Here is a 25,236-nt window from a genome sequence, read left to right on the forward strand (position 1 = left end):
CAAAATCAAGAGTCAAAGACATACCATTACATATTTGCATATAGAAAAGTGTTTCCATTCCTAGATATTTTTCTTTGTTTGTTAACAAAAAAGACCAGCAAGCATCTACATACCATAAATAAACTTGAGTCTCAGTTGTAAAGAGCTTATGCAATACAACATTTTGCAATGGGTCCTGTGAAAATCCTCTATACTAGTCCCCCATATTTTTATATAAATAAAGTCCCGGAGTACAAGCATATTGTCCCATATATTTGTTTTATACTAGAACATTTCTTGTTTGCTAGTTTTAGATGGTCTCCAATCTGTTGTTTTATATATGTTTATGGTTTTATAGACACATATGACATATCTAATAATCGAAAGTGTTTGTGCTTTGTTGATCTTACCATTGAGATAAATCTATTTACACCTCCAGGCCGCGGGTGGCAGGACAGCGTCAAACACACACATCATTCGAGAAGAAGAGACTCACTGCATCGCATCAGGGACGTCTGCTGGTGAAGTGGTGTCAAAACAGGCAAGAACATCATGTATTATTTAATTTACGCGTTTGACACAGCCTTCTAAAATTTGTTTAAGGTCAGTAATAGACTGGCATGACTTAATTACAATCGTTAGTGTCAAAGTACGTGCTGAATTTGCGAGTTTTATACTCATTGTAATAGCTAGATGTTATCCCGGTTATGCTAACAAGCTAACTGATTGTTTTGATCGTGTAGTATCTAATTTCAACGCACAATTTCAAATATTTTTACTGTTTTCTTTTAGTAGACATAAATGTCTCTGTAGTGGCTCACTCAAACCGTTGAAATAAACTCAGATTGATAGCTGCTGGCTATTTTAGCTCCATCATTATGCAGTGTTTGGGCTGTATAACCCTGACCCCCGGCAGACTTTTTATACATTTGTTTTAAACTGAGAAATCCACAGTAGTTTAATCATGCTTAGTTTCATTCAGAATTTTTTTTTTTGACTTAATTATGCATTGATACAGTACTGCTTTTTAGTGTTACATTTTATTTCAATTAAGGTTAGCTGATTGCAAAGCATTTCAGTCTTTATAGGCTGTTTGTTTTGATGACAACAGGCCTGTGAACCTAAATTCTTGGAACTGTATCTTGTAAGTGATCTGTTTATGTTTTTTTTAGAAGAACATTGTTGATGCATGTCTTTTAGTTTAGGAATCTAAATATTAGATTTTAGGTCCTTTTTTTTTTTTTTTTTTTTTTTTTTTTTTAAACTCACTCAAGGTGTCACTCTGAATTTTGGCAATCTTGTCTTCCCTGGAATGCATTTACTGACCCATTGGCTTGATTTAATCAGCACTCAGTCATGCAACAATTCCAATAAAGTTGTTCATTTAAATTATTTACCTTGAAATTAGTTTAGTTACATTTACAATTTAATATTTCCATACCAACCTAAACCAGATGATTACCAAATTTAGGTTATTGCATTTTGTGTTTTATACAACTAATGCCTGGAATGAGCAACCTAAATATGTAGTAATAGTAGCAGATTACACACCTAGTAGTAGGTGTGTAATCTGTATATTTTAGTTGACTTTTATTTTCTATTGTTTTGCAGGACGTTGTGTGTGTGTGTGTGTGTAAGCTGTAACAGCTGTGCTGATGGAGCAGTGTGCATGCGTGGAACGGGAGCTCGAGAAGGTGCTACACAGGTTTGTCACATATGGGCATCAGTCAGAAGAACGGCTGGATGAACTCCTGAGGAACGTCTGTGAGCTGAGGAGTCGATTGGTTGCCTACGGTGAGCTCAGAATCTGCTTGGACTCTATAATTTGGGCTTTGGTGCAATATAAGCCTCTAGTAGTTTGGTATTTATACCTTAGGCAACAAAACAGCTATTGGTGACTGAAATGAAGGCTTGGTGATTCATCTGAATGTCACAAAGCAGAATATATGTGTGGTTACACTTTATTTTAAGGTGTAAGTTTTAACTAATAAATTAACTAATTATTCACAGTCATTTTTCCTGTAAATAATCACAATTAAAAACATTGGAGTTTTTAATGTTTTTATATTGTAATAATTTCAAAATTGCTCTCCAAATTAATGTCGAAACAACTTAAAGACAGTATATTTTAAATATTTGTTTAATGGCATCTTTTTTATTGACACTAATACTGGTACTGATATCTGTATTTATTTATTTATTTATTTTTAAATGTTAATTATAGACATTCAGCGTTACAGTATAACTACAAGCTATCATTTTCAAATTTTATTAGGCTTTAAAGAACAATTTAAGAGAATTTAACTTCAAATTTTGAAGTAAATTTAAGTGAACTTAAAGGTGTTCCAAACAGACCTGGGTGGAGTAACTTCCTGTCGACGTTCGAAGTGTTGTCAAACAAAACAGAGGCTAGCTAGACCCTCCCTCCTCCTCCCCCTCCCCCTCCCCTCCGTGCTTCCTGAAACAGTCATGAATGTGCATTTAAAATCATTCTTGTCGGTTATTGGCTGGAGCATGTTTATTATGTTTCGTGGTCCAGGCTGCACCAGTTTGTTTTTATTGCCGTTTTTGGAGCTTGTGGCGACTACAGAGACTGTGTTTTTTACAGTGTGTTCAGGGGACAGGCAGCTAGCGGATAGTGAGGAGATGTTTGCTGTATGTGACAAAAAATGTTTTGGCCTAAAAATGTGTGACATCGCTTAGAGCACCTTTAAAGGTGCAGTATGTAATAATTGTGTCCGCTAGAGGTTGCTAGAGGCCTATTCAAAACAAAGGTGTAGCTTGATGATGCCAAGTTTGAGCGCGGAATCTTGGGACGTGGTCTTCACCTCAACGGCTGGTGGAAAATAATTGGGATAGGACTCGGGAAGAAATCATGTTCCTGGATGCGATTATTTACGTTACTGTAGTATAAAGCAGAGCAGGACCGAGTGTTGTGGGAGCTGAACGAGAACGCTGGAGCGATTGCACAACACATGAGCAGCAGAACTTTTATTATGCCACAGTCGCCGGAGTCGCTTCCGCATTTCCAGTCATGAGTATGAGATAACGCAGCTCTGTTTATCATATTAGATACATTTGAGAGTGTTGAAAATGATGTTATAAAGTTACTCTGTGCGTTCGCTCGGCGGATGCTGTGAGACACTGTTGCACACTGCAGTAAGATAGATTGATATTAGAATATCATATTAAATATTGGATGGCTTGTGTTGATAAATGTCATGCAATTAATTTTAAAACATATTGTATGATGGAGAAAATTATGTATTACTGTAACTAAAAATAAGCTGCATCTGATTTTGCTATGCTATGATTATGCTACTTGACAAAATAGTGTTTTTCTCTGAGGCATGGTAAAGTATGGTACTCGCAAAAAATCAAGAAAATTAGATTTAAACAATAAGACTAAACGTGTTGAGCTATGTAACAACAATTAGATTTCTGTCTAAATATATCAAAACAGTTGTTCCCCTGTCTATTAAAACGTGTAATATATTAAAGCGTCTTTGGTGTTTCCATGGTTTCTACAAAATAAAACCAGAAACCGAGGGTAACTCAGGTATGACGCAATTGACAGGCGACTCCTTAAAATTGCAATTTTCTCACGATTTACAAATAGTTGGAAACATTTGGGCCATTGTAAGTACTCAAGTGAACAAACTATTTAAAACTGGCCTAGTGGTTTTTGGATATTTTACTGCAATTATATTACATATATTGCATCTTTAAAACAATCTTCCCCTTTATAATAAATGTCATATGTCATATTTACCTGTAATATAGCCTACAGAAATTGAATAAATAAATTCACTGCATAAATTATAATATGTATTATAATATATTTCACTCTTATTCCTAGACTTAAGAATAGAATGTTTCATGAAGGTTCATAAGTGTTAAGACTAGGTCTCAGCTCCTAAATTATTTAGGAGAGCTGCAGAGGTCTCCTAACCTAGTTAGGAGTAACAAGATGGCAGCAAAGAAGAGGAGACACACGCTCTCCAATAAAGATATGATGTATTGGAGTTATATGATGACATGGAGTTGATAAAACGATTTGTCTTGAAAACTTGATTGTCAATTCTTTTTGTAACTGACCTAATAAAAAAATGTAATAACTTTAAATAAATGTAATAAATTTAATACATATTACCAGGGTTCCTACGCGGTTTGGAAAAGTATGGAAAAGTATGGAATTTGATTTGAGTTTTTTCCAGGTCTGGAAAAGTATGGAAAAATATTTGTGTTTCCAGACTATTGCCTCTATTCAGTTTTCTAATTTATTATACCTGCAAACTAGTCACTTTGTGGCGAAATTAGCAGTTTTGAATCAAAATACATCATTTATGTGAATCGTTTACATCCGAAGAGTTATTTTTTCGGGGTGAGTGACTGTGTGACACAAGATTCTCATAAGAATTGCAAATGGGCTACTATTTTTCCATAGACTGGAGTTAGTCACTATCTTTCTTGGCGCTCTGTGGCGTGACAGATCGCTGTAGCGCTCGTGAACCAGCCATCTCTTTGGCTTTACTAGTTACAACACAAAATGATTGAACATCTGAAGGTATGTTGAAAGATACAGTACAACTTACCAAAATCTGTCATGTCACATGCAATCGATTAATCAGCGTTTCAACCGCAGAAAGGCGTCAATAAAACAGCTAGTAAAAATGTCACATTTAGCCTACCTCAGAAAAGCCTTACAATGTCCAATAACTCATCATTTAGCTACAAAAAATAACTTTGAGAGGAGCATTTTGATAAATATATGCTCTATAGGCTATTACATATTCATTGTATTTGTACTTAACATGTGCTTCTATATTGAATACATAAATCTGTTTTATGAGTCACCATTTAAATGTTTAGGCCTACATAAAGAGTAAAAAATAATTGTCACTTTTATTATAACGTTATTATAAAAACTTCCTTATGTGTAAGTTAGCCTATATGTAAGTAACTTACGATCAATTTAACCTAATATTATAATGACGTACCAGCTGTGGTTCCCTGTATTGTTTACAGCATTAGTTGAGAGATTTTTTTTCTTTGAGGAAATTTGCCATGTACTGTACCTGATAGGCCCAAATTAATCAATACTGAATCAAAGGTAATCAAATCAAAATCAAATCGCAAGCTTCTGAATCAAAATCGCATTCAATTATGAAATTTGCCAATGCTCAGCCCTGGTGCCAAAATGTTTTATTTTTTATTTTTTACTTGAAGCAAATGTTGTTTTTTCCATTTATGTTCTTTTCAGAGTGCACCAGAATGCTTCCTTTACATGTTAAAATCACAAAAATCATCTCCTGGGGGAGGATGCCCCCAGACCCCCTACAACTATCTACTTTCTACATGTCACCTTTTTCACCTCTCTTCACTTTGCAAATATGTTTATAGAGTTACGAATTTCTAAAATATTACGGAAACTGCTTGTGCTACTCATACTCGTAGGCTACTCTATAAAAATACTTTGATACATATAATATATGATACATATAATGTCGAGAACAGAGCAGATGGATAAATCACAGAAGGATCTCTATAAAGGAAATGTATCGAATTAATAGACAAATTAAATATTCACGACTATGTAGCGAGTGGTATGGCCGGAAAGGGAAACAAACTAAGTCATGACAACTTGTTAAACGGAATATATTAGTACTTGTAGATTTTATCCCCAACAAAAGTTACACAGGTACGTGGTTTTTAAGAAGAGAAGGGCCTAGGACATGAATACTAAATACAAAACTTTATTTCAACAATCAAACACTAATTTAAAAATCACTAAAAGACTGTAGGACCCGGACTACAAACATGAAGCAGTGACATTTCCTCTCTCAAGATCCATTAATCAGTTCATGTGAGTACAGTTGGACGAAGGTTCATTTGTAGTAGAATATTTCATTCATGCTCAAAAATAATTAAGATTGTTCATCTGCTGACAAGTGCCACATTGGTACTGAAATTTGCAAAATGGTAAATTTGTGGTATAGTGGTACTTTTTTATTTTTAGCTCTGAAAGCTAGTTCTCATCTTGGGAGAGAGTGACTCATATGTCAATGCTTGTAAATGAAAACAAGACTAAAGAGGAGGAGGAGGAGGAGGAGGAAGTCAAACAAGTGCTTTTTCAGCTTTGATAAAACCCAATTCAGTGACATTAAGTCAGGAACAATAGGTGTACTTTAGATGCCTGCATAAATAATAGCCTGCAGTGCAAGCAAACATGTAAAAACTGTGTTTAGCTGTATAACCTCTAGCCCACACGTTAGGTTTGTAGATGGTTACATAAGCATAACTCTGTTACATAGATGAGTCACAGAAGCATATGTCTGTTCAGATCAAAGTCCACTGAGTTGTTATATTTCATTGTACTCCATTTCTACTCTAGGTGTACAAGATGCGGATTTGTCAGTGCTCCATCAAACAATGGCCCAGTGCTGTAAGGAAATCAAAGAAACTGTGCAGATGCTCGCCTCAAGGCATAAGGACATCCATGGTAGTGTGTCGAAAGTGGGGAAAGCGATTGACCGAGTAAGAGTTCGAGATCTTAATTGTTTATCTTGTTGTTTAGTTTAATTAAATTCAATATTAACAGCACATTAAACACAACAACAATTTATCTAAGTTAAGGTTTCCCAAACTGGGGTTTGCAAACACCTAAAAGTTTTGTGAGGGAACTGCAAACCAAAAAAAAAATTCAAATTTCATCTTGATTGATGAAAGCTAATAAATAATGTTCAATTTAAGGTGCCCTTGAATGAAAAATTGACTATATCTTGGCATAGTCAAATAACAAGAGTTCAGTACATGGAAATGACATACAGTGAGTCTCAATCTCCATTGTTTCCTCCTTATATAAATCTCATTTGTTTAAAAGACCTCAGAAGAACAGGCGAATCTCAACATAACACTGACTGTTACGTAACAGTCGGGATCATTAATATGTATGACCCTAATATTTGCATATGCCAGCCCATGTTCAAGCATTATAAAAGGCATTAGACAAGAGCAGCCAGTAACATCTGGATCTGCACAGGTGAATCAACAGACTAGGTAAGCAAGCAAGAACAACAGTGAAAAATGGCAGATGGAGCAATAATGAATGACATGATCCATGATATCATGATATTTTTAGTGATATTTGTAAATTGTCTTTCTAAATGTTTCGTTAGCATGTTGCTAATGTACTGTTAAATGTGGTTAAAGTTACCATCCTTTCTTACTGTATCCACGGAGACAAGAGCCGTCACTATTTTCATTATTAAACACTTGCAGTCTGTATAATGCACAAACACAACTTCATTCTTTATAAATCTCTCTAACAGTGTAGCATTAGCTGTTAGCCACGGAGCACAGCCTCAAATTCATTCAGAATCAAATGTAAACAATATAACAGTATACAATACTCACATAATCTGAAGCATGCATGACGAACACTTTGTAAAGATCCATTTGAGGATTATATTAGTTGTTTGAACTTTTTTTATGTTGTTCAAGGTAAGCGTGAGCTCAGTGGGCGTGGAGCACGAGAATTAAAGGGCCAGTAGCCTTGAATCGGCTCATTTTATAAAGATGCCCCAAAATAGGCAGTTAAAAAAATGAATTAAAAAAAATCTATGGGGTATTTTGAGCTGAAACTTCAGACACTCCATCTGCCATTTTTCGCTGTTGTTCTTGCTTGCTTACCTAGTCTGATGATTCAGCTGTCCACGTCCAGACGTTCTGCCCTTGTCTAATGCTTGAACATGAGCTGGCATATGCAAATATTGGGGACATATCTATTAATGATCCCGACTGTTACGTAACAGTCGGTGTTATGTTGAGATTCGCCTGTTCGTCTGAGGTCTTTTAAACAAATTAGTTTTATATAAGGAGGAGGAAACAATGGTGTTTGAGACTCACTGTATGTCATTTCCATGTACTGAACTCTTGTTTTTCAACTATGCCAAGATAAATTCAATTTTTAATTCTAGGGCACCTTTAAATTATTGGAACATTAACTTAAAATTCACTTCAAGTAAATGCCTTTGACATTCCCAGTCCCATTCCCTCTCTTCCCAGTAGTTTCTGATTGCTTTCATCTTCCTTTGGTAAAAGTGACAAAACACAGCTCAAATTCTATACTACATTGATGATAAAATTAGCCTTTACCATAGTAAATAATATGTGATTGGAAATGTGTCTTTTAATTGCTGCATTCTCTTGTCCAGAACTTTGATGCGGAGGTGAGTGCAGTTGTAGCTGAAAATGTCTGGGACTCTCCAGAGAGGCAGAAATACCTCAGTGAAACTATCGTAGAACACCTGTATCGACAAGGCATGCTGAGTGTTGCAGAGGACCTCTGCCAGGTATGCTTTACTTTTGTGTTATTTTAAAAATACTGTAAAAATTAGTATTCATTTCTGTTATCATTGATGTACTTCACATTTATGTTAAGCTCTGGATAATATATAAGTGTTTGTATTTTGTTGACAATTTGATCCTGGCAATAACATTGAGTGTTTCAATCTAACTTCACAGGAGTCTGGTGTAATAATCGACATGAGCATGAAACAGCCATTTCTGGAGCTCAACCGCATTTTAGAGGCTTTAAGAACACAAGATCTCAGACCAGCTTTAGAGTATGTGTCCCATCTTTCTGCTTTCTACTGCCCACTTTTATTTTTTATTTTATCTTCATGTACACTTCCTTTCAAAAGTCTGGGGTATGGTAAAAATGGTAAAAATATTACACAATATTACTGGTTTTACTCTTTTCGATCTGACCCCAAACTTTTGTATGGTAATGTATCTATACACATCCTCTCAGTCTTTAAACATACCCTGGAATCCTTGAGAACATTGAATTGGACGGGGTGTGACTTAAAATATTAGTTTGTTGTTGTAGATTTCAGGTTAGTAGTTCTAATGGTTATTTTGGTTGTATGATTGCTGTGGTAGGTGGGCGGTGACAAACCGTCAGCGGCTGCTGGATCTGAACAGCACTCTTGAGTTCAAGCTTCACAGACTCTATTTCATCAGCCTGCTCAACGGGGGCATCAGCAAGCAGCAGGAAGCTTTACTGTATGCACGCCACTTCCAACCGTTTGCCTCACAGCATCAGAGAGGTGAGGAAAGGTTCAGTCCTGAATAGATGAAAAACGGCCTCTTTAACCTCAACAAGGCTTGTATGTAAACGTATGGGTGGAGCCCTTGAGGCTGCTTTACCAGTAATGTCATGTTCTTGATAGATTGACAGCTGTAGTACACTACCAGATTCATTGTAATGAACAAAGTCTGAGATGATATCTAAGCCTTGTTTGTGTGTGCTCTGTAGATATTCAGATCTTAATGGGTAGTCTAGTGTACCTCCGCCATGGGATCGAGAACTCTCCGTACCGCAGTCTGCTGGAGACAGATCAGTGGGCAGAGATCTGTAACATCTTCACACGGGACGCTTGTGCCCTGCTTGGACTCTCTGTGGAGTCCCCACTCAGTGTCAGGTCAGAAAAATGTCTTCAGTCTGCTCTTTCAAGTCCTAAAATCATGTAGGATTTTAAACAGGCCCTAACCAATGATTACTTTGATGTCAGGCCTTCTGCAGAGCTTCTGAATTAATTCATGTCAACCCCTGACAATATCTTAAAATATGTCAGTGCCATTGTTTTGTCTCACACCAGTAATGTGTTTTTCTAAGGCATGTTTACTAAAGCTGCTTAAAGGATTAGTTCACTTCAGAATTCAAATTTCCTGATCATTTACTCACCCCCATATCAAGATGTTCATGTCTTTCTTTCTTCAGTCGAAAAGAAATTAAGGTTTTTGAGGAAAACATTCCAGGATTTTTCTCCATATAGTGGACTTCAACGGCTACCAACGGGTTGAAGGTCCAAATTGCTTGGTACTTCCTCCTACTTAACGCGTGACCTTTCCAATGTGAACACGTAATGCGTGGCACATCGCAGAGCTAGTGCAAGATGAGCATTTGGTTAAAAAGTGTGTATATATATATATATAATATAATTTTTTTTTTTTTTTTTTTTGAAAATGGCCAATTGTTTTGCTAGATAAAACCTTTATTCCTCGGCTGGGATTGTGTAGAGACATTTACAGCTGAGTTTAACAGCAAATGACTGAAGAAAGAAAGACAAACATCTTGGATGACATGGGTTAGTAAATTATCACGAAATTTGAATTCTGAAGTGAACTAATACTTTAAATGTCCTAATTGAACTAAGGCCTAATCCTGTCTTAATCTAAGATCTGTCTGTGAAACCAGGCCCAAGTCTTTATACAAGTTTTAGGAGTTCAATGGAATGGAGGAAAATTCAAGGCTCTTGAGGCACACTTTTAAAAGTTAAACGTTTCAAATCTTTAACTTCAAGTGCCCAATTTGCTTGTTTAGTGCTTTACTCGTCTGCCTAATGTACTGTTTGTTCTCATCATAATGTACTCGTCTGCATAATGTAAGTTTGGAATTTGTAAGATTTTTTTAAGTCTTCATTGTCACATAATCCTTCAGAAAACATTCTAATATGCTGACTTGGTGCTCAAGAAACATTTCTTATTATTGTCAATGTTGAAAACAATTGTGCTGTTTAATATTTTTGATGAATTATTCAGCAAGTCATGTAAATAATTAGATGAGAATTTACAGTCCTACTCTGTTTTAGGCACCATTTGCAATTTGTATTGACAGTAAAATCTTTGCTTATCTGATTTATGCTTTATTATTACTAAATTCTGTTTTTTTTTTTTTTTTTTTCCCCCATCAGTTTTGCGTCCGGCTGTATGGCGCTGCCTGTTCTCATGAACATCAAACAGGTTATTGAACAGAGACAGTGCAGCGGAGTTTGGACGCATAAGGATGAGCTGCCAGTAAGTCTCTCTCTTTACCTTTAATGCTTGTTCTAAAAGTTTTAAATGTATAAATGTCTTTGCTGAAATGTTTTACTTGTATGAATTGTAATGTGAAATGTTTACATTATAATTAGGGATCCACTAATGACTTAGAACAAGATTTACTGATGCCAGTAGTTTGCTGATAATGAATTATGCAACACAAACAATTGATTAAAATAATTATTTACACAACAAAATAAAAGTATCTCTATAGCATGTTTTAAGACCAGCTGAGATATGTAAACTAAAGTGATATTCTTGTGTATGTGACTGACAAATGACCAATGGACTACCAATATTAAGATAAATTATACATTCCTTTCATCTCCTTATTCAGACTGTTCTAAGTTATTATAATCAGAATACACTGAAATAAAAAACAATCATGATTATGGTTACAGCTGGCTTAATTAATTATATCCATGTCTGATGTGTGCATGGTACTTACTTTTTATTGGCTGATACATCTGCTAATTATAAATAATGAATAAATGTGGTCATTTCAAAGACATTAATGCTTAATCAATCCCTGCTGTCTGTGTCTCTCTGTGTGTCTATGTGTGTTTAGATTGAAATAGACCTGGGGAAGAAGTGCTGGTATCACTCTGTGTTTGCCTGTCCTATCTTGAGGCAGCAGACATCAGAGAGCAATCCACCCATGAAGCTCATCTGTGGACATGTCATATCCAGAGATGCTCTTAACAAACTCACCAATGCTGGAAAGTAAGACTCTGACTTATGCGTCACCAAGATTCAAAGCATACTTCACTCTACATTTACATTTAAAGTTTAATCTGTGCTGCCCAACTGACCCTAGACCTGATGCCCAATTATTTAAAAGGTGCAATCTACAGTTGTTGCTACCAGCAGTACCACTTGTAGCATTAGTTGATTGACATATTATTGCAAGTAATTTTTTCTCTTTTTCATGAATCTGTTTTAACCCATTCTTAAGCTTTTCAGCACTTTTTAAAATGAAATGTGTTATTCTTTTTATGTTAAAGAGGCCCTATTATATGTGACCTAAACAAAATCACCTAGTTACCATACATTAAAATCCCTGGTAATACCATAAAATTTGGCACAAACCAAGTCAAAAGGAAAATAGGAAAAAAAAATATATTCAACTTTTTTTTCCATGATTCCACAATTGTTAATGAAACAGACAGCCTATATATTAAGACCTACTTAACCACACGGATCTAATGTTACACATCAGATGTTTTTTAAAATACTGTAATTCTGTATATGTGTGTATATCTGGATCACGTGCTGTCTGAGGCGTCTTTTTGAGCGCACTTCGGTTCTGTCAGTCAAGTTAATAATTTACTGCACAAGATGTCATCCAAGATGTTCATGTCTTTCTTTCTTCAGTTGAAAAGAAATTATGGTGTTTGATGAAAACATTCCAGGATTATTCTCTTTTATAGTGGACTTCATTGGCCTCCAAACGGTTGAAGGTCAAAATTACAGTTTCAGTGCAGCTTCAAAGGGCTTTATATGATACCAGACGAGGAATAAGGGTCTTATCTAGCAAAACGATCAGTCATTTTCTAAAAAAATACAAATGTGCTTTATAAACACACATAATCACCTTGCAAGTGCTTCCGCGTTCCGTTTTCTTCAAAAAGCTTACCCTGTATGTCCTACGCCTTCACTATTCTACTTACGAAACGAATGCGGCGCCAGTTCCGTTTTTTTCCGTAAGTACAATAGGGAAGGCATAGGACATACAGCGTAAGCTTTCTGAAGAATACGGAAAGCGGAATGGTGGAAGCATTTTCAAGGCGATCATTTGTGTTTATAAAGCATATACAGTTGTATTTTTTTTTTTTTAAGAAAATGACCGATTGTGTGGCTAAATAAGACCCTTTTTCCTCGTCTGGTATTGTTTAAAGCCCTTTGAAGCTGCACTGAAACTAATTTTGACCTTCAACCGTTTGGAGTCAATTGAAGTCCACTATAATGAGAATAATCCTGGAATGTTTTAATTAAAAAAACTTAATTTCTTTTTGACTGAAGAAAGAAAGACATGAACATCTTGGATGACATGGGAGTGAGTAAATTATCAGGAAAATTTTATTTGAAAGTGAACTAATCCTTAAACTGGTTCAGACTCATGCCTTCAATAATTCACTATTAATATTCACAAAGTTAGAATGCCGCGCTTTACAACGATGCCAAACTTGTGCTGAGGGAAGCGCCAGTTGTCGAGAAGCGAGCAGAGAAACCTGCATTTTTCATGGACAAAGGAAAGGTACTCTCAGAAAATATACAAATAAAGATACTTTTAGATGTTTAATTGCTATTTGGAGCATTGGGATCACTAGAAGAGGGCTTAATGAACTCAATTTTGTGAAAACCTCAATTTCGACATTGACATTTTTCATTTGTTTCGCCTGTAGCTTGAAATTAGCCCATGCACATTCCAACTCATTTTGCCAGAATGGGTCACATATATTAGCACCTATTATACATTTTCAACTTTTTTTAGTGTGTAATGTTGCATGAAAGCATGAAAAGGGTCTGCAAAGTTACAAAGCACAAAGTCCACTCCAAAGGGAGTTATTAAGCACTGCACCCTGAAATGCCTGTTGAGTTTTCTTCTGGAAATGTACACATCACAATATTCCTGATTTCAATAATTCCCACCCAAGGCAGTGCAAAACAAAGAGGCGAGGCCTGGTTGAGTTGCCTTAGTAGCGTGTTGAAAATCGCGGTTATGGTAAGAGACATGACCATTTCCGAAACATGCTCAAAGCGGTTGAACAATCACAACATGCTGGCCCAGCTGACCAATCAGAGCACACAGCACTTTCTGGAAGGAGCGACTTCATTAGAGACCAGGGGCCGTATTCACGAAACATCTTAAGGCTAAAAGTAGCTCCTAAATTGCCAATTTAGGAGAAACTCTTAAAAATAATGGGCGTGTCAGTCCTAATTTTAGGAGTCCTACATTTTTGTATTTCACAAAGCATTTTAGCGCGAAGACTACTCCTAACATTTCACAGATTTAGGAGCTAGTTAAGAGGACTCCTTAGTCACTAAGAGCAAATCACAAACAGTCCTAATCTACCCAAAAACACTGTACACCATTGAGGCAATAGCGATGGAGCCTTGGGTGCTGAACTTTTTCTTCATAAATGCAATACATTTTGATTTATAGATTTGAATCTGTGATGAAAAAAACATTTTAACAAATAAATAAATATTGTCTGATAACCTGTGGCAGTGGTTTTCACAAGTTCACATTTACAAATTATTGAAACCCAAAGTTCTCCCCGTATCCCCAGCCGAGAGTGAGGAGCGGGGTGGCGGAGGGATACAGAAAACTGTCGAAGTAACTATAGGCGAGTCGGCTTTCGTCGGTGTATATATTCCTCCTCTCGAGCTGATTAGAAAGACCGTTTGAATGTGTTTCTCCCAAACTTTGTTTATAAAACACAATTTGTCGCTTAAATTCTGCACTCTCTTGAAATTCAGACATCCAAGAGGACAATTACTAGTTTAATTAGTGACACTTAGCATACATTTTAAAACCTTTTTTTGAATATGGTAAAATTTCATTAAAAAACCTTTATTTGAATAGGCCAACATTTGTGTTTTGAAAATTTTATTTGAATATGGAAACATGTCACCTCATTAAATCGCTGACTCCTCCCCCATCAGCCAATCACTGTGTGTATACTCCATAGAAACGAGGTCAACCCCGCCCTTACTCTTAGCTAAAAACTTTTACTGCTATTTAGGAGAACTCTTAGTGGTAAGATAAAATGTTTTATGAATACGACCCCAGAACTAAACAGAGCGTTACTGACAGACTGGGAAGAGAGGTGCTGCAACAATGTAAAATATGTGATGAATAAGGTGTTTTTTGAACATTCAAGCATGAGAAACTTCTAACAACCACATAGCAATGCCCTGGCAACCATTGTTTGGTGCTATTAGTCGCACTTCACCTTTTTAAACTAATTTCAAGGGGTTCATTGTTGTTCTTAAATGTTGTTTTCGGTTATAAATGATATAAATGTATTATTTTCCTTACTGACAATGTCTTAAACTCTCTTCCCAGGCTTAAATGCCCATATTGTCCAATGGAGCAGAATCCATCAGATGCCAAACAGATCTTCTTCTGATGTCTTTTTTCGGAGCGTAGCTGAATGACGTGTTGAAGGCCTCTTGGAGCCGCAGTTAGAATGACCTCATTCACTGGCATGACGAGCCTTCTGTGGCGGCTTCTCCCCCGTGACGCCACCTCCCTCTCCAAAGCTTTTAGTTTACAGAGGCCGGTGGCAACATACCTGTAGAACCTGAGTCAGTAAGTGTACCTAATGAGGAAAAGATCTTGCGGATCGTTCATTTGTTAACACAGCCTAGTATAAACAGGCTTTTATGAGTACGTATGTGTGTGCGCATTTCGCTTCCTCTCCATTTGTTTTAATTGCAGAGTATTTTTAAGTTTCCATGGTATAACACCTCTCTTTTTCTTTCTTTGTGACTTTTATTAAGCGAATGGGAGTGATGCATTTGTGTGGGTGACTTCTTGCCAGAATATATCCACAGTTTCCTCTTTTGAGATCACATTTAAATACACGAACGGGGATTCTTTGCACGTGTACGTGATAGAATTGGTTTTTCGGTATGCATATTAACAATGACATAGAATAATAAAAATAAGGATTGGTGAACGGGTGACTGTTGATTTATAAACATTACATCTATTCCCAATGTAATAAAGGCTGTTATTGGAGTGAATGGCGTTTTGGTTAGTGCATCATTGTGAATATTCATCAGAGATCAGAGGATTTGTGTGTGCAGATTGTGATCTTGTTCCTTGCGCTGGTCTGATGTCAGAGGAACTCTCTTTGTCCAAGCCATGCGTCTTGCTGTTTAAAAAAAAAAAAAAAGAAAAAAAGTTTAAATTAATATACAGCAGTGATTTGTGATGGTATAACTTTTCATTAGTATAATTACATATGTAATGTATTGAAAACACTTGCACACACCAATTGTTTTAACACAGATTTGACTGGACTTACATTACCTCTCAGCTTCGGGCTCCTCTGCTTAAATAATCAAAACACGTTGATTCGAGAAATGAATCCTCTGCAGACAGTTGCATTAGCGATTGAAACTTTGCCAGCATAAAGTACTGAAACGATATGCCCGTTAATGTACATTTGATGGTAGACTGACTGTGTTTTAATGTTCCCCATCAAAATATGACTTTCCAGGTGTTTTCCATAATCCATGAATGTAAAGTTCACTGTTTATATCTGTATAGGTGAAGGGACACGGTCGAATAATATTGTATCCCTAAGGATATTCATCAAATGCTCACTGGCTTAAACACAATGTAACCGCTAATTGTTCCGTTCCATTTTAGGGATCGATATCTCGAAATGTGCATGCCGAAGCGGAATGTGTGGTTTGTAAATTTCCCTTTTACAGTGATTGAATGAAAATGAAATTTCACAGCCCTGCCCACCACAAGCTTCACCACAGACCTGAGACTCAATCGCCTATCAGAGAGAGAAAAACTTTACCGGAGCTCTTTGACATTCTCGAAGGGCAGGCGTGAACCAGCACAGAGAATGTCTTCTTTTCCCCCTCCATTTTGGTAAAGGCAAAGGCTGTCCTCTTGTTTAATCCTTTCAGAGGTGTGTAGGAGTGCTGTGTGGCCACTGACATGTGCTGATAATAAACGTTGTCTGTTATTTCTTTTAGGAGACAATCATTTATTACCTCCCTGAAATTTGTAAGATCAAAGCAGAGTATTGTGAGTTTAAGGAAATGATTTTTGTTTTAGTTTTCATTCAGTGATTGAGAAATCTCTACTAGCTTTCTCTACTAACTACTGCGAGGCAACTATTGTAAATATTTATCTTCTAACAGTACAGTATGTTTATTATACTTGCATCTAAATAATAAAAAGATTTATACTCAGCTTTTGAGTTTTCTGTCTGCCTCTACACACGTTTTATAATATAAATGAATGATTGTACAGTCTTATTTCAGCCCTCTGATGCATGATACCTCTAGAATATTTTATACCGTCTTTTATTATGCAATCATTTACTATCTATTAAGATGCAATCATTTCTCTTAGTATCTACTGTCAATGTTAGACATGCAAATGCACTGCTTCTGATCAAAAGTGAGAGTAAAATCTTTTACATTGTTTCAAAGATTTCTATTTCAAACAAATGCTATTCTGTTTTTCAAAGAATACTAAAAAGTGCATCACGGATTCCGAGAAAATCATGTGATGCTGGAAACTGGAGTAGTAGCAGTAATATTTCACAGTACTACTATTTAATTGTATTTTTGATCAAATAAATGAAGCCCTGGGGCCATAATCACAAAACATTTTATCTTACCACTAAGAGTTCTCCTAAATAGCAGTAAAAGTTCTTAGCTAAGAGTTTTCTCTTAAAACCTATTCACCAAGCTGCTGAGACAAACTTTTACTAGGAATAGAGAAGTCTTAAGCTAAGAGTAAGGGCGGGGTTGACCTCGTTGCTATGGAGTAAACAAACAGTGATTGGCTGATGGGGGAGGAGTCAGCGATTTAATCATAGAAATATGATTTCTAGATTGAGGTGTCATGTTTCCATATTAAAATAATAATGGTTTTAAAATACAAATGTTGCCCTATTCAAATATTTTTTAATAAAAATGTTGCCCACGGAGCTCATGCTTGCCTTTAACAGCATAAACAAAGTGTTCATCATGCAGCATGTCTAATCGCATAAGTATAGTATTTATTTGGATGTTTACATTTGATTTTGAATGAGTTTGAAGCTGTGCTCTGTGGCTAAAGCTAACATTACACACTGTTGAAGAGATATATAAAGAATGAAGATGTGTTTATGAATTATAAGACTGCAAGTGTTTAAAAATGAAAGTAACGACAGTCTTTTCTCCGTGAACACAGTAAGAGACGATGGTAACTTTAACCACATTTAACAGTACATTAGCAACATGCTAACAAAACATTTAGAAAGATAGTTTACAAATATCACTAAAAATATATCATGGATCATGTCAGTTATTATTGCTCCATCTGCCATTTTTCACTATTGTTCTTTCTTCCTTACCTAGTCTGATGATTCAGCTGTGCACAGATCCAGACGTTAATACTGGCTTGTGTAATGCCTTGAACATGAGCTGGCATATGCAAATATTGGGGGCGTACATATTAATGATCCCGACTGTTACGTGTTATGCTGATGGGGGAGGAGTCAGTGATTTAATCATAGAAATATTGTAGAATGAGGAGTCATGTTTCCATATTAAAATAATGGTTTTAAAATACAAATGTTGCCCTATTCAAATAAATGTTTTTTAATAACAATGTTGCCATAGTCAAAATAAAATGTTACCATAAAGGTTTTAAAATGTAGGCTAATGTCACTAATTAAACTAGTATATACAGTTAATTGTCCACCTCTTGGATGTCTGCATCTCAAGGGAATGCAGAATTCAAGCGACAAATTATGTTTTGTATTGTATTTTTTTGTATTGCATTTATAAAGAAAAGGTTCAGCACCCAAGGCTCTATCGCTATTGCCCCATGATGTACAGTGTCTTTGGGTGGATTAGGACTGTTTGTGATTTGCTCTTAGTGACTTAGGAGTCCTCTTGACTACTCCTAATGTTTCAGATTTAGGAGCTAGTTTTAGCGCTAAAATGTTTTGTGAAATACTCTTAGAGAAAAAATTTAGGACTGACACGGCCATTATTTTTAAGAGTTTTTCCTAAATCGGCAATTTAGCTACTTTTAGCCTTAAGATGTTTTGTGAATACGGCCCCTGGTGAGCATAATAGACTTCTTTAAAAAAAAAACATTACTTCTGAACGGTAGTTCACAATTATTGTAGGTTAATGGTTTATGACATATTCTTTGCTTCACTACAAACTGATGTAGATTACAGCCATTTGATTGTTGATGCTATGGACATAGCATACTTCTTGACTGAAACTATTGAAAACAATAGCCAGCAAACTGTTTTAAATGAGATGTTGACCCTTTACTCCCACAAGAGGGAAACCTCAGTTCACTGAAGAAGCTGTAAAGGCTCACCATGTCAAGACATCAGACTGTTACAATGGCCAGAAGATTATTTACTTGGATTTATTGGAAAATTATAATCTTGTGGAAGAATTTGTTTTGATTGCTTTGATACTATTAAAGCTTAGTCTTTGCTGTATGTTATGGTCACAATATCAAAGGCATTCTTAACGGATTTTCTTTTATTACAACAAAGTTTGTTTCTTACCATTAAAGGTGCTAAATAGGATGTTTTGTTTTATACATTTTTGCAATATTACTTGAAACTGTCTTTACTAACTGATAAAAGACTATTTATGAGGTGCACTGAAAGGAATAATATTAATATGTACATCATCTGTGCACGAGGTAGGGCCTTAAAAACATCAGCCAATCGTTTACGCGAACATCGCGTAAACGATTGGCCCTCTGGCTTGTCAATTGCTGCCGTGACGTTCCTTGTGATAGTAACTGTGCGCTCCAGTAACTTTCCACACTCCACAGGCGCCGCATGCAATGTTTTTGTCCGGAGACAGGAGTAACAACTGCGGTGAGTCCGACATAATGAATCCACTAACACGACACAGCGAATGCCGGTGGTAAACACTCGTGTTCCGAGTTTTGGGAGGCGTTCCTTTGAAATGAGCTGTGAAGGAGGGGGGTGTTCTTACGCATGCACTCATTTAAAAAACTCAGTAACAGTCTTTGGTTTCTCAGTCGACGAAAAGATCCTATTTAGCACCTTTAAGGATCTTATTCTAACCCTTATACAGACAACTTACATACTCTTTAGTCTCTTGTAGGAGGCATGAGAAATAATTTTTAATTCAATTCTGTTATCATTCATTATCATAGTTGAGTCTGTTTGGAGTATGTGGGGCACATGACCTAGTTAAAATTTTCTGGGCTCATTTTGTCAGTTTGACCTAAAGCCAACACGTCTGCCCATGGTGCTGGACATTCTGACTTTGAAGCGCATATATTAATCTTACAGTCTTTTTTTCAGCAAAAAATGCATTTAAGCACCCTTAAAGAAGATCCTTATAGGCCCTCCTGGCCTCTGGACCATCCCTGTACACACTCAGACATGTCATACATGAAGCATATTTTGCATATTACATTTTTTAGCATCAAATAAATCAGAAATATTGATGACTTTGGCTATTTTTATACCCTAATAGGGCAACATTTCCTGGGAGATACAACTCATAAAATCCAAACTTACATATCAAAAATTCCTTTGGAAATGTTTAACTCTAGATGATATAAAAAGTGCATGAAATGATTTTTTGCTGAACATTTTCCACTCTTGCCTGTTTTAGGTCTAAGTCTCACAAACTTTTATAAAAAAATAAGGTTTTTGCCTTACAGCAGTGGTTCTTTCAGTCATGGTGCATAAAAAAAGGGATTAACCAGAAAATGAACCCAAGGGGGCAAAATATAGATAAAACAGCAGTATTTTTTCCTTTTTTGAAAACAAGTTTCATGTTCTATGTGAATTTTTTAAATTAAAAATCTTTTTTCTTTTTCAAAGGCACTTTCTATTATTTTTCGAATTTCTTTTTAAACGCTCAACATCTAACTTCTTACCCCTGTTGCTTTTTTCAAACTTTTAATACCAGTGAACAACTTCTTGCTTTTGAAGGAGCCACTTAAATCTCTACCTGAAGACCGAATAGACTCCTTATTGTTCGAGTGACAATGACCCATTCTGATCCATGAAGCACAAAATTCCTCTCAGTAAAGCTGGATCTGATGTGCAGGTGTGCCGGGGATTGTGGAGTCACATTCTTCCTCTGAGAAACTAAATTTGCAGAACTGCCCCTTACATGTTTTTTTTTTTAATTTACATGTATTTTTTATTTTTTTAATTATTTTTTATATATTTTGGCGAACTTTTTTATAATATTGAAATATCTGTCCTGAGATATCAGGCAGATCTCTGTGACAGACCTAGTAAATTAAAATGTGATTTTTTTTTTTTTTTTAGCCAACCAGAAGGTGCCTTTTACCTGTCAATCATTTTGTACGTTGTAAGTGCCTTTAACAGTCCATATATGGGAAGCCGGAAGCGTGAGATGAATTTGGAGTATTTTTCATGAGTTTGCAACAGCATTAAAGGTGCCCTAGAACTTTTTAAAAAAAGATGTAATATAAGTCTAAGGTGTCCCCTGAATGTGTCTGTGAAGTTTCAGCTCAAAATACCCCATAGATTTTTTTTTATTCTTTTTTTTTTAACCTCCTATTTTGGGGCATCATTAACTATGCGCCGATTCAGAGCTACTGGCCCTTTAATTCTCCTGCTTGGCGCCCACGGAGATCACGCTTGCCTTGAACAGTGCCTAAACAAAGTTCACACAGCTAATATAACCCTCAAATTGATCTTTACAAGACGTTCGTCATGCATGCGGCATGCATGCATCAAACTATGTGAGTAAAGTATTTAATTGGATGTTAAAGTTTTATTCTGAGTGAATCTGAGACTGTGCTCCGTGGCTAACGGCTAATGCTACACTGTTGGAGAGATTTATAAAGAATGAAGTTGTTTATGAATTATACAGACTACAAGTGTTTAAAAATGAAAATAGCGACAGCTCTCGTCTCCATGAATACAGTAAGAAACGATGGTAACTTTAACCACATTTAACAGTACATTAGCAACATGCTAACAAAACATTTAGAAAGACAATTTACAAATATCACTAAAAATATCATGATATCATGGATCATGACAGTTATTATTGCTCCATCTGCCATTTTTCGCTGTTGTTCTTGCTTGCTTACCTAGTTTGATGCTTCATCTGTGCACAGATCCAGACACTGCCATTGTCTAATGCCTCAATCATGGGCTGGCATATGCAAATATTGGGGGCATACACCCCGACTATTACGTAACAGTCAGTGTTATGTTGAGATTCGCCTGTTCTTCAGAGGTCTTTAAACAAATGAGATTTATATAAGAAGGAGGAAACAATGGAGTTTGAGACTCACTGTATGTCATTTCCATGTATCTAACTCTTGTTATTTAACTATGCCAAGATAAATTCAATTTTTGAATCTAGGGCACCTTTAAAGGGTTAGTTCACCCAAAAATGAATATAATGTCATTTATTACTCACTCTCATGTCGTTCTACACCTGTAAGACTTTCGTTCATCTTCAGAACACAAATTAAGATATTTTTGATTAAATCCGATGGCTTAGTGAGGCCTCTATAGACAGCAATGCCATTGTAACTCTCAAGACCAATAAAGCTACTAAAAACATAATTAAAACAGTTCATGTGAGTTCAGTGGTTCTACCTTAATATTATAAAGCGACGAAGCGAAATAAAAATAAAAAAAATGTTTTGTGTGCCAATTTCGAAACACTGCTTCAGAGATTTACGAATTGAATCAGCAGCTTGGAGCACCAAAGTCACATGATTTCAGCAGTTTAGCTGTTTGATAGGACATCCGAATCACTGATTCGATTCGTAAATCTCTGAAGCAGTGTTTCGAAATCGGCCATCATGAGATATTGTTGAAAAGTCATTTTTGTTTTTTTGGCGCACAAAAAGTATTCTCGCTTTATAATATTAAGGTAGAACCACTGAAATCACATGAACTGTTTTAAATATGTTTTTAGTAGCTTTACGAATCTTGAGATTTACAATGGCATTGCTGGCAATAGAGGCCTCACTGAGCCATCGGATTTAATCAAAAATACCTTAATTTGTGTTCTAAAGATGAACGAAGGTCTTACGGGTGTAGAACGACATGTGGGTGAGTAATAAAACATTTTAAAATAACACATTTTTGGGTGAACTAACCCTTTAGGAATAGGAAGACAGAGAATAGAACACACATACGGAACAAAAAAAGAAGACGCAAGATGAGAGTGAACATCGGTAAAACATTCATTCCTGGAGAGAGCTTCAAAAGTTGAAATCACTTGAAAACACTTTCTTGACAGATAAAAATACCATGGTTACACCCAGGGCGAAAGGTAGTGACGTGATTTCAAACCCCAGCAACAACAACCCACACCGGGGCTCTGGATACCCAAGCTACGGCCCTGGTTACACCAAAGCGACGGGTTTGTAGAAAGAGGGGGTGTGTCTAATTCGGCAGAAGTTCAAAAATGGTGTGGCATGTTTAAATTTATTGCAAATTATTTTACATATTTACCACCAAAATCAGATTTTAAAAGTAAAATAAACGTTTTCATTGGGCTGGACTCCTGTTCCATTCGAAATCTGTAGGTTTTTCTGCATATCCTGCAGTTTCCTTCTGGGCCCGGAGTTCAGTCCAATATAGTGTACGTGAAAGAAACTACTAATTGGAAGACACATTTGAAACTTTTATTTTACACTAACTGGAAGACACATTTTAGAGCCTTTTTACAGAAGGGGAAAATAATCTTCAGTCAATTTAAAGGAAATGGCAAGGTTTATGCAACTTTGAGGTAAAGAACACCATACTTGTATAGTACAAATCTATACAATTAATACATGAAATAGAGGATTAAATTCAGTAGTTTAACAAGTCACAGTATAGTTTGCTATGTGAAGATATAATAACGTAGGATCTATCCTTACCCTTATGATCAATGAAACTTTTTAGACAGTCCTGTGCACACAATGGCATCAAACTTTCCAGAACGTTCATTTCACATTCATGCAGATATAAACATCTTGGGGCAAAAGAACAGAAAAGCCCACCAGCGCACATCAACACACATAGTAGCAGAAATGCTTCTATATGGATCAGCTGTTGATCAGCTAATGCAAAGGACAGCTCATGAGTTGTTCTTTTAAAGTGCAACATGCATTTTAGGGAATGCACACTTCTGATGTCAGTCTTTAAAGTATGGCAGCATAAAAAATAATATGGTGTGTTGTAATATTCAGTACCTAAAGCACAAAATATAGAATCAATGAAATAATAGTGCTAAAACACTCCAGTCATGATCATTTAAAGCATTGATCGGTTTTTAATTAAACCATTGTAACTGATTTAGGATCTGAAAGCAAAGATTGTGTTTAAAATAAATTTGAGGTTATGTATTTAATTTTTCAAAAAAGAATAGTTTTGATGATTCAACTAAATTCCTTTAAATCCTTCTGTGATGCAAAAACAGCCCATAATATTCAGCTTACTCCTCTATTTGGTACACTTTTTGGTCAAACCTGTATAGTATAGATTATTTATTCATAGTTTATTCATTGTCTCAGAAGTGAAACTCCAGAGCTGTTGTCGTCAATCTAATCTCAGATGCTGAAGAACATTTGCAGAGTCAAATTTCAGAGGACTCAATCCTCTCTATCCAGGGCAGACCAGTGGGTGGCTTTGCTTCTTGTAAAGCCCAGACCTCATCTCCGGCCCCTGCTTCCACCTCTTCCACTCTGGCCCTGCCCCCTCTTAGCAATGCCAGTTCTTTCTCTAAGGCATCATTCTTGTGGTACATCTCCAGGTAGCTGGCCTGCAGTTCCTTCTGATACCGTATCACCTTCTCCTTCTCGTTCTGCCATGTTCTTCTCTCATTTTCAAAGGCTGAAGTCTGCGCCTCGTTCTGGCGCCTTTCCAGCAGCAGTTCAGCTCTGAGACGCTCCTCTGTGGAATTGGCTCCTCCAGTCTCACCCGCATCCACTCGAGTGTCCTCGAAAGCCGGCAAGGGGCATTTCCGCCGGGCACCTTGTAGGGCAATCTGTAGCATGTCGATCTGGCTGTCCTTGCTCCGGATCTGATTACGTGCCTCGTGCAGCTGAGTCTTTAAGAGGAAGATTTCGCTCAGCTTCTGTGTGACCTCTGCCTGAGAGTCCCGGAACTGTTGCTTCAGTAAAGAGATTTCTCCTGACTTCTGGCAGACCTATTAAATCGGTACAATTTAGTTATTTTTACAACTTATACAATATATATAGTCACAATATGATTTGAAAATATTGTTTGTAAGAGGCTGTCAGTGATAGTTCCTATCCTTTGTTTTAATAATGCTAGGCTTATTCGTGGTTTGTTCAGATAGATAGGCAGTCTTTATGATATTCATTCAAATCCATTTAGCCGTTTGTAGTCTGAACAGCATTTCATTCTAAATGGTCAGATCAGATCTCAAGTAGTTTTTATCTGTCATTCCATGATAACGTTTTTTTTTTTTTATGTGATGATTAACTATGGGTACGTTTACACGCCAATGATGTACTAAAAAAGGAAAAGTTTTTCCTTGGCATTTTTTGCATACAGACGATTGTCAAAATAATCCCCTTTCACACGTGTCTGCGTAAACTATTATAAACTTTGTATTATGCTGGCAGGCCAGTAGTTGGCAATGTCACTTTGT

At 36.3% G+C, this 25,236-nt stretch overlaps 2 protein-coding genes across 5 annotated transcripts in view; one reads left to right on the plus strand and one right to left on the minus strand.

Moving 5' to 3' along the window:
• The first annotated feature begins 421 nt into the window (after nt 1-421).
• rmnd5b (required for meiotic nuclear division 5 homolog B) lies at nt 422-16,808 on the plus strand. Of its 3 annotated transcripts, none has more exons than XM_067388995.1 (10): nt 422-520; nt 1,591-1,773; nt 6,374-6,516; nt 8,196-8,333; nt 8,506-8,606; nt 8,926-9,092; nt 9,302-9,467; nt 10,740-10,842; nt 11,435-11,589; nt 14,939-16,808. In XM_067388995.1, exons 2-10 carry the CDS (start codon nt 1,635-1,637, stop codon nt 15,000-15,002), a joined length of 1,176 nt encoding a protein of 391 aa, XP_067245096.1. In that variant the 5' UTR covers nt 422-520; nt 1,591-1,634; the 3' UTR covers nt 15,003-16,808. The 3 variants fall into 3 exon arrangements, with proteins under 3 accessions (XP_067245096.1, XP_067245110.1, XP_067245103.1); XM_067389009.1 differs by having other exon boundaries at nt 506-582; XM_067389002.1 differs by lacking the exon at nt 422-520 and adding an exon at nt 1,040-1,123.
• A 6,265-nt stretch (nt 16,809-23,073) lies between these two features.
• The window catches only part of n4bp3 (NEDD4 binding protein 3), a 33,979-nt gene continuing 31,816 nt past the window's right edge, over nt 23,074-25,236 (minus strand). For both annotated transcript variants that reach the window (XM_067381798.1, XM_067381807.1), the window contains exon 5: nt 23,074-24,768. In XM_067381798.1, coding sequence (XP_067237899.1) covers nt 24,196-24,768 — 573 coding nt within the window. In that variant the 3' untranslated portion in view covers nt 23,074-24,195. The remainder of the gene's footprint in view (nt 24,769-25,236) is intronic.

This window comes from Chanodichthys erythropterus, chromosome 1, assembly GCF_024489055.1.
Source record: "Chanodichthys erythropterus isolate Z2021 chromosome 1, ASM2448905v1, whole genome shotgun sequence".
Lineage (NCBI taxonomy): Eukaryota > Metazoa > Chordata > Actinopteri > Cypriniformes > Xenocyprididae > Chanodichthys > Chanodichthys erythropterus.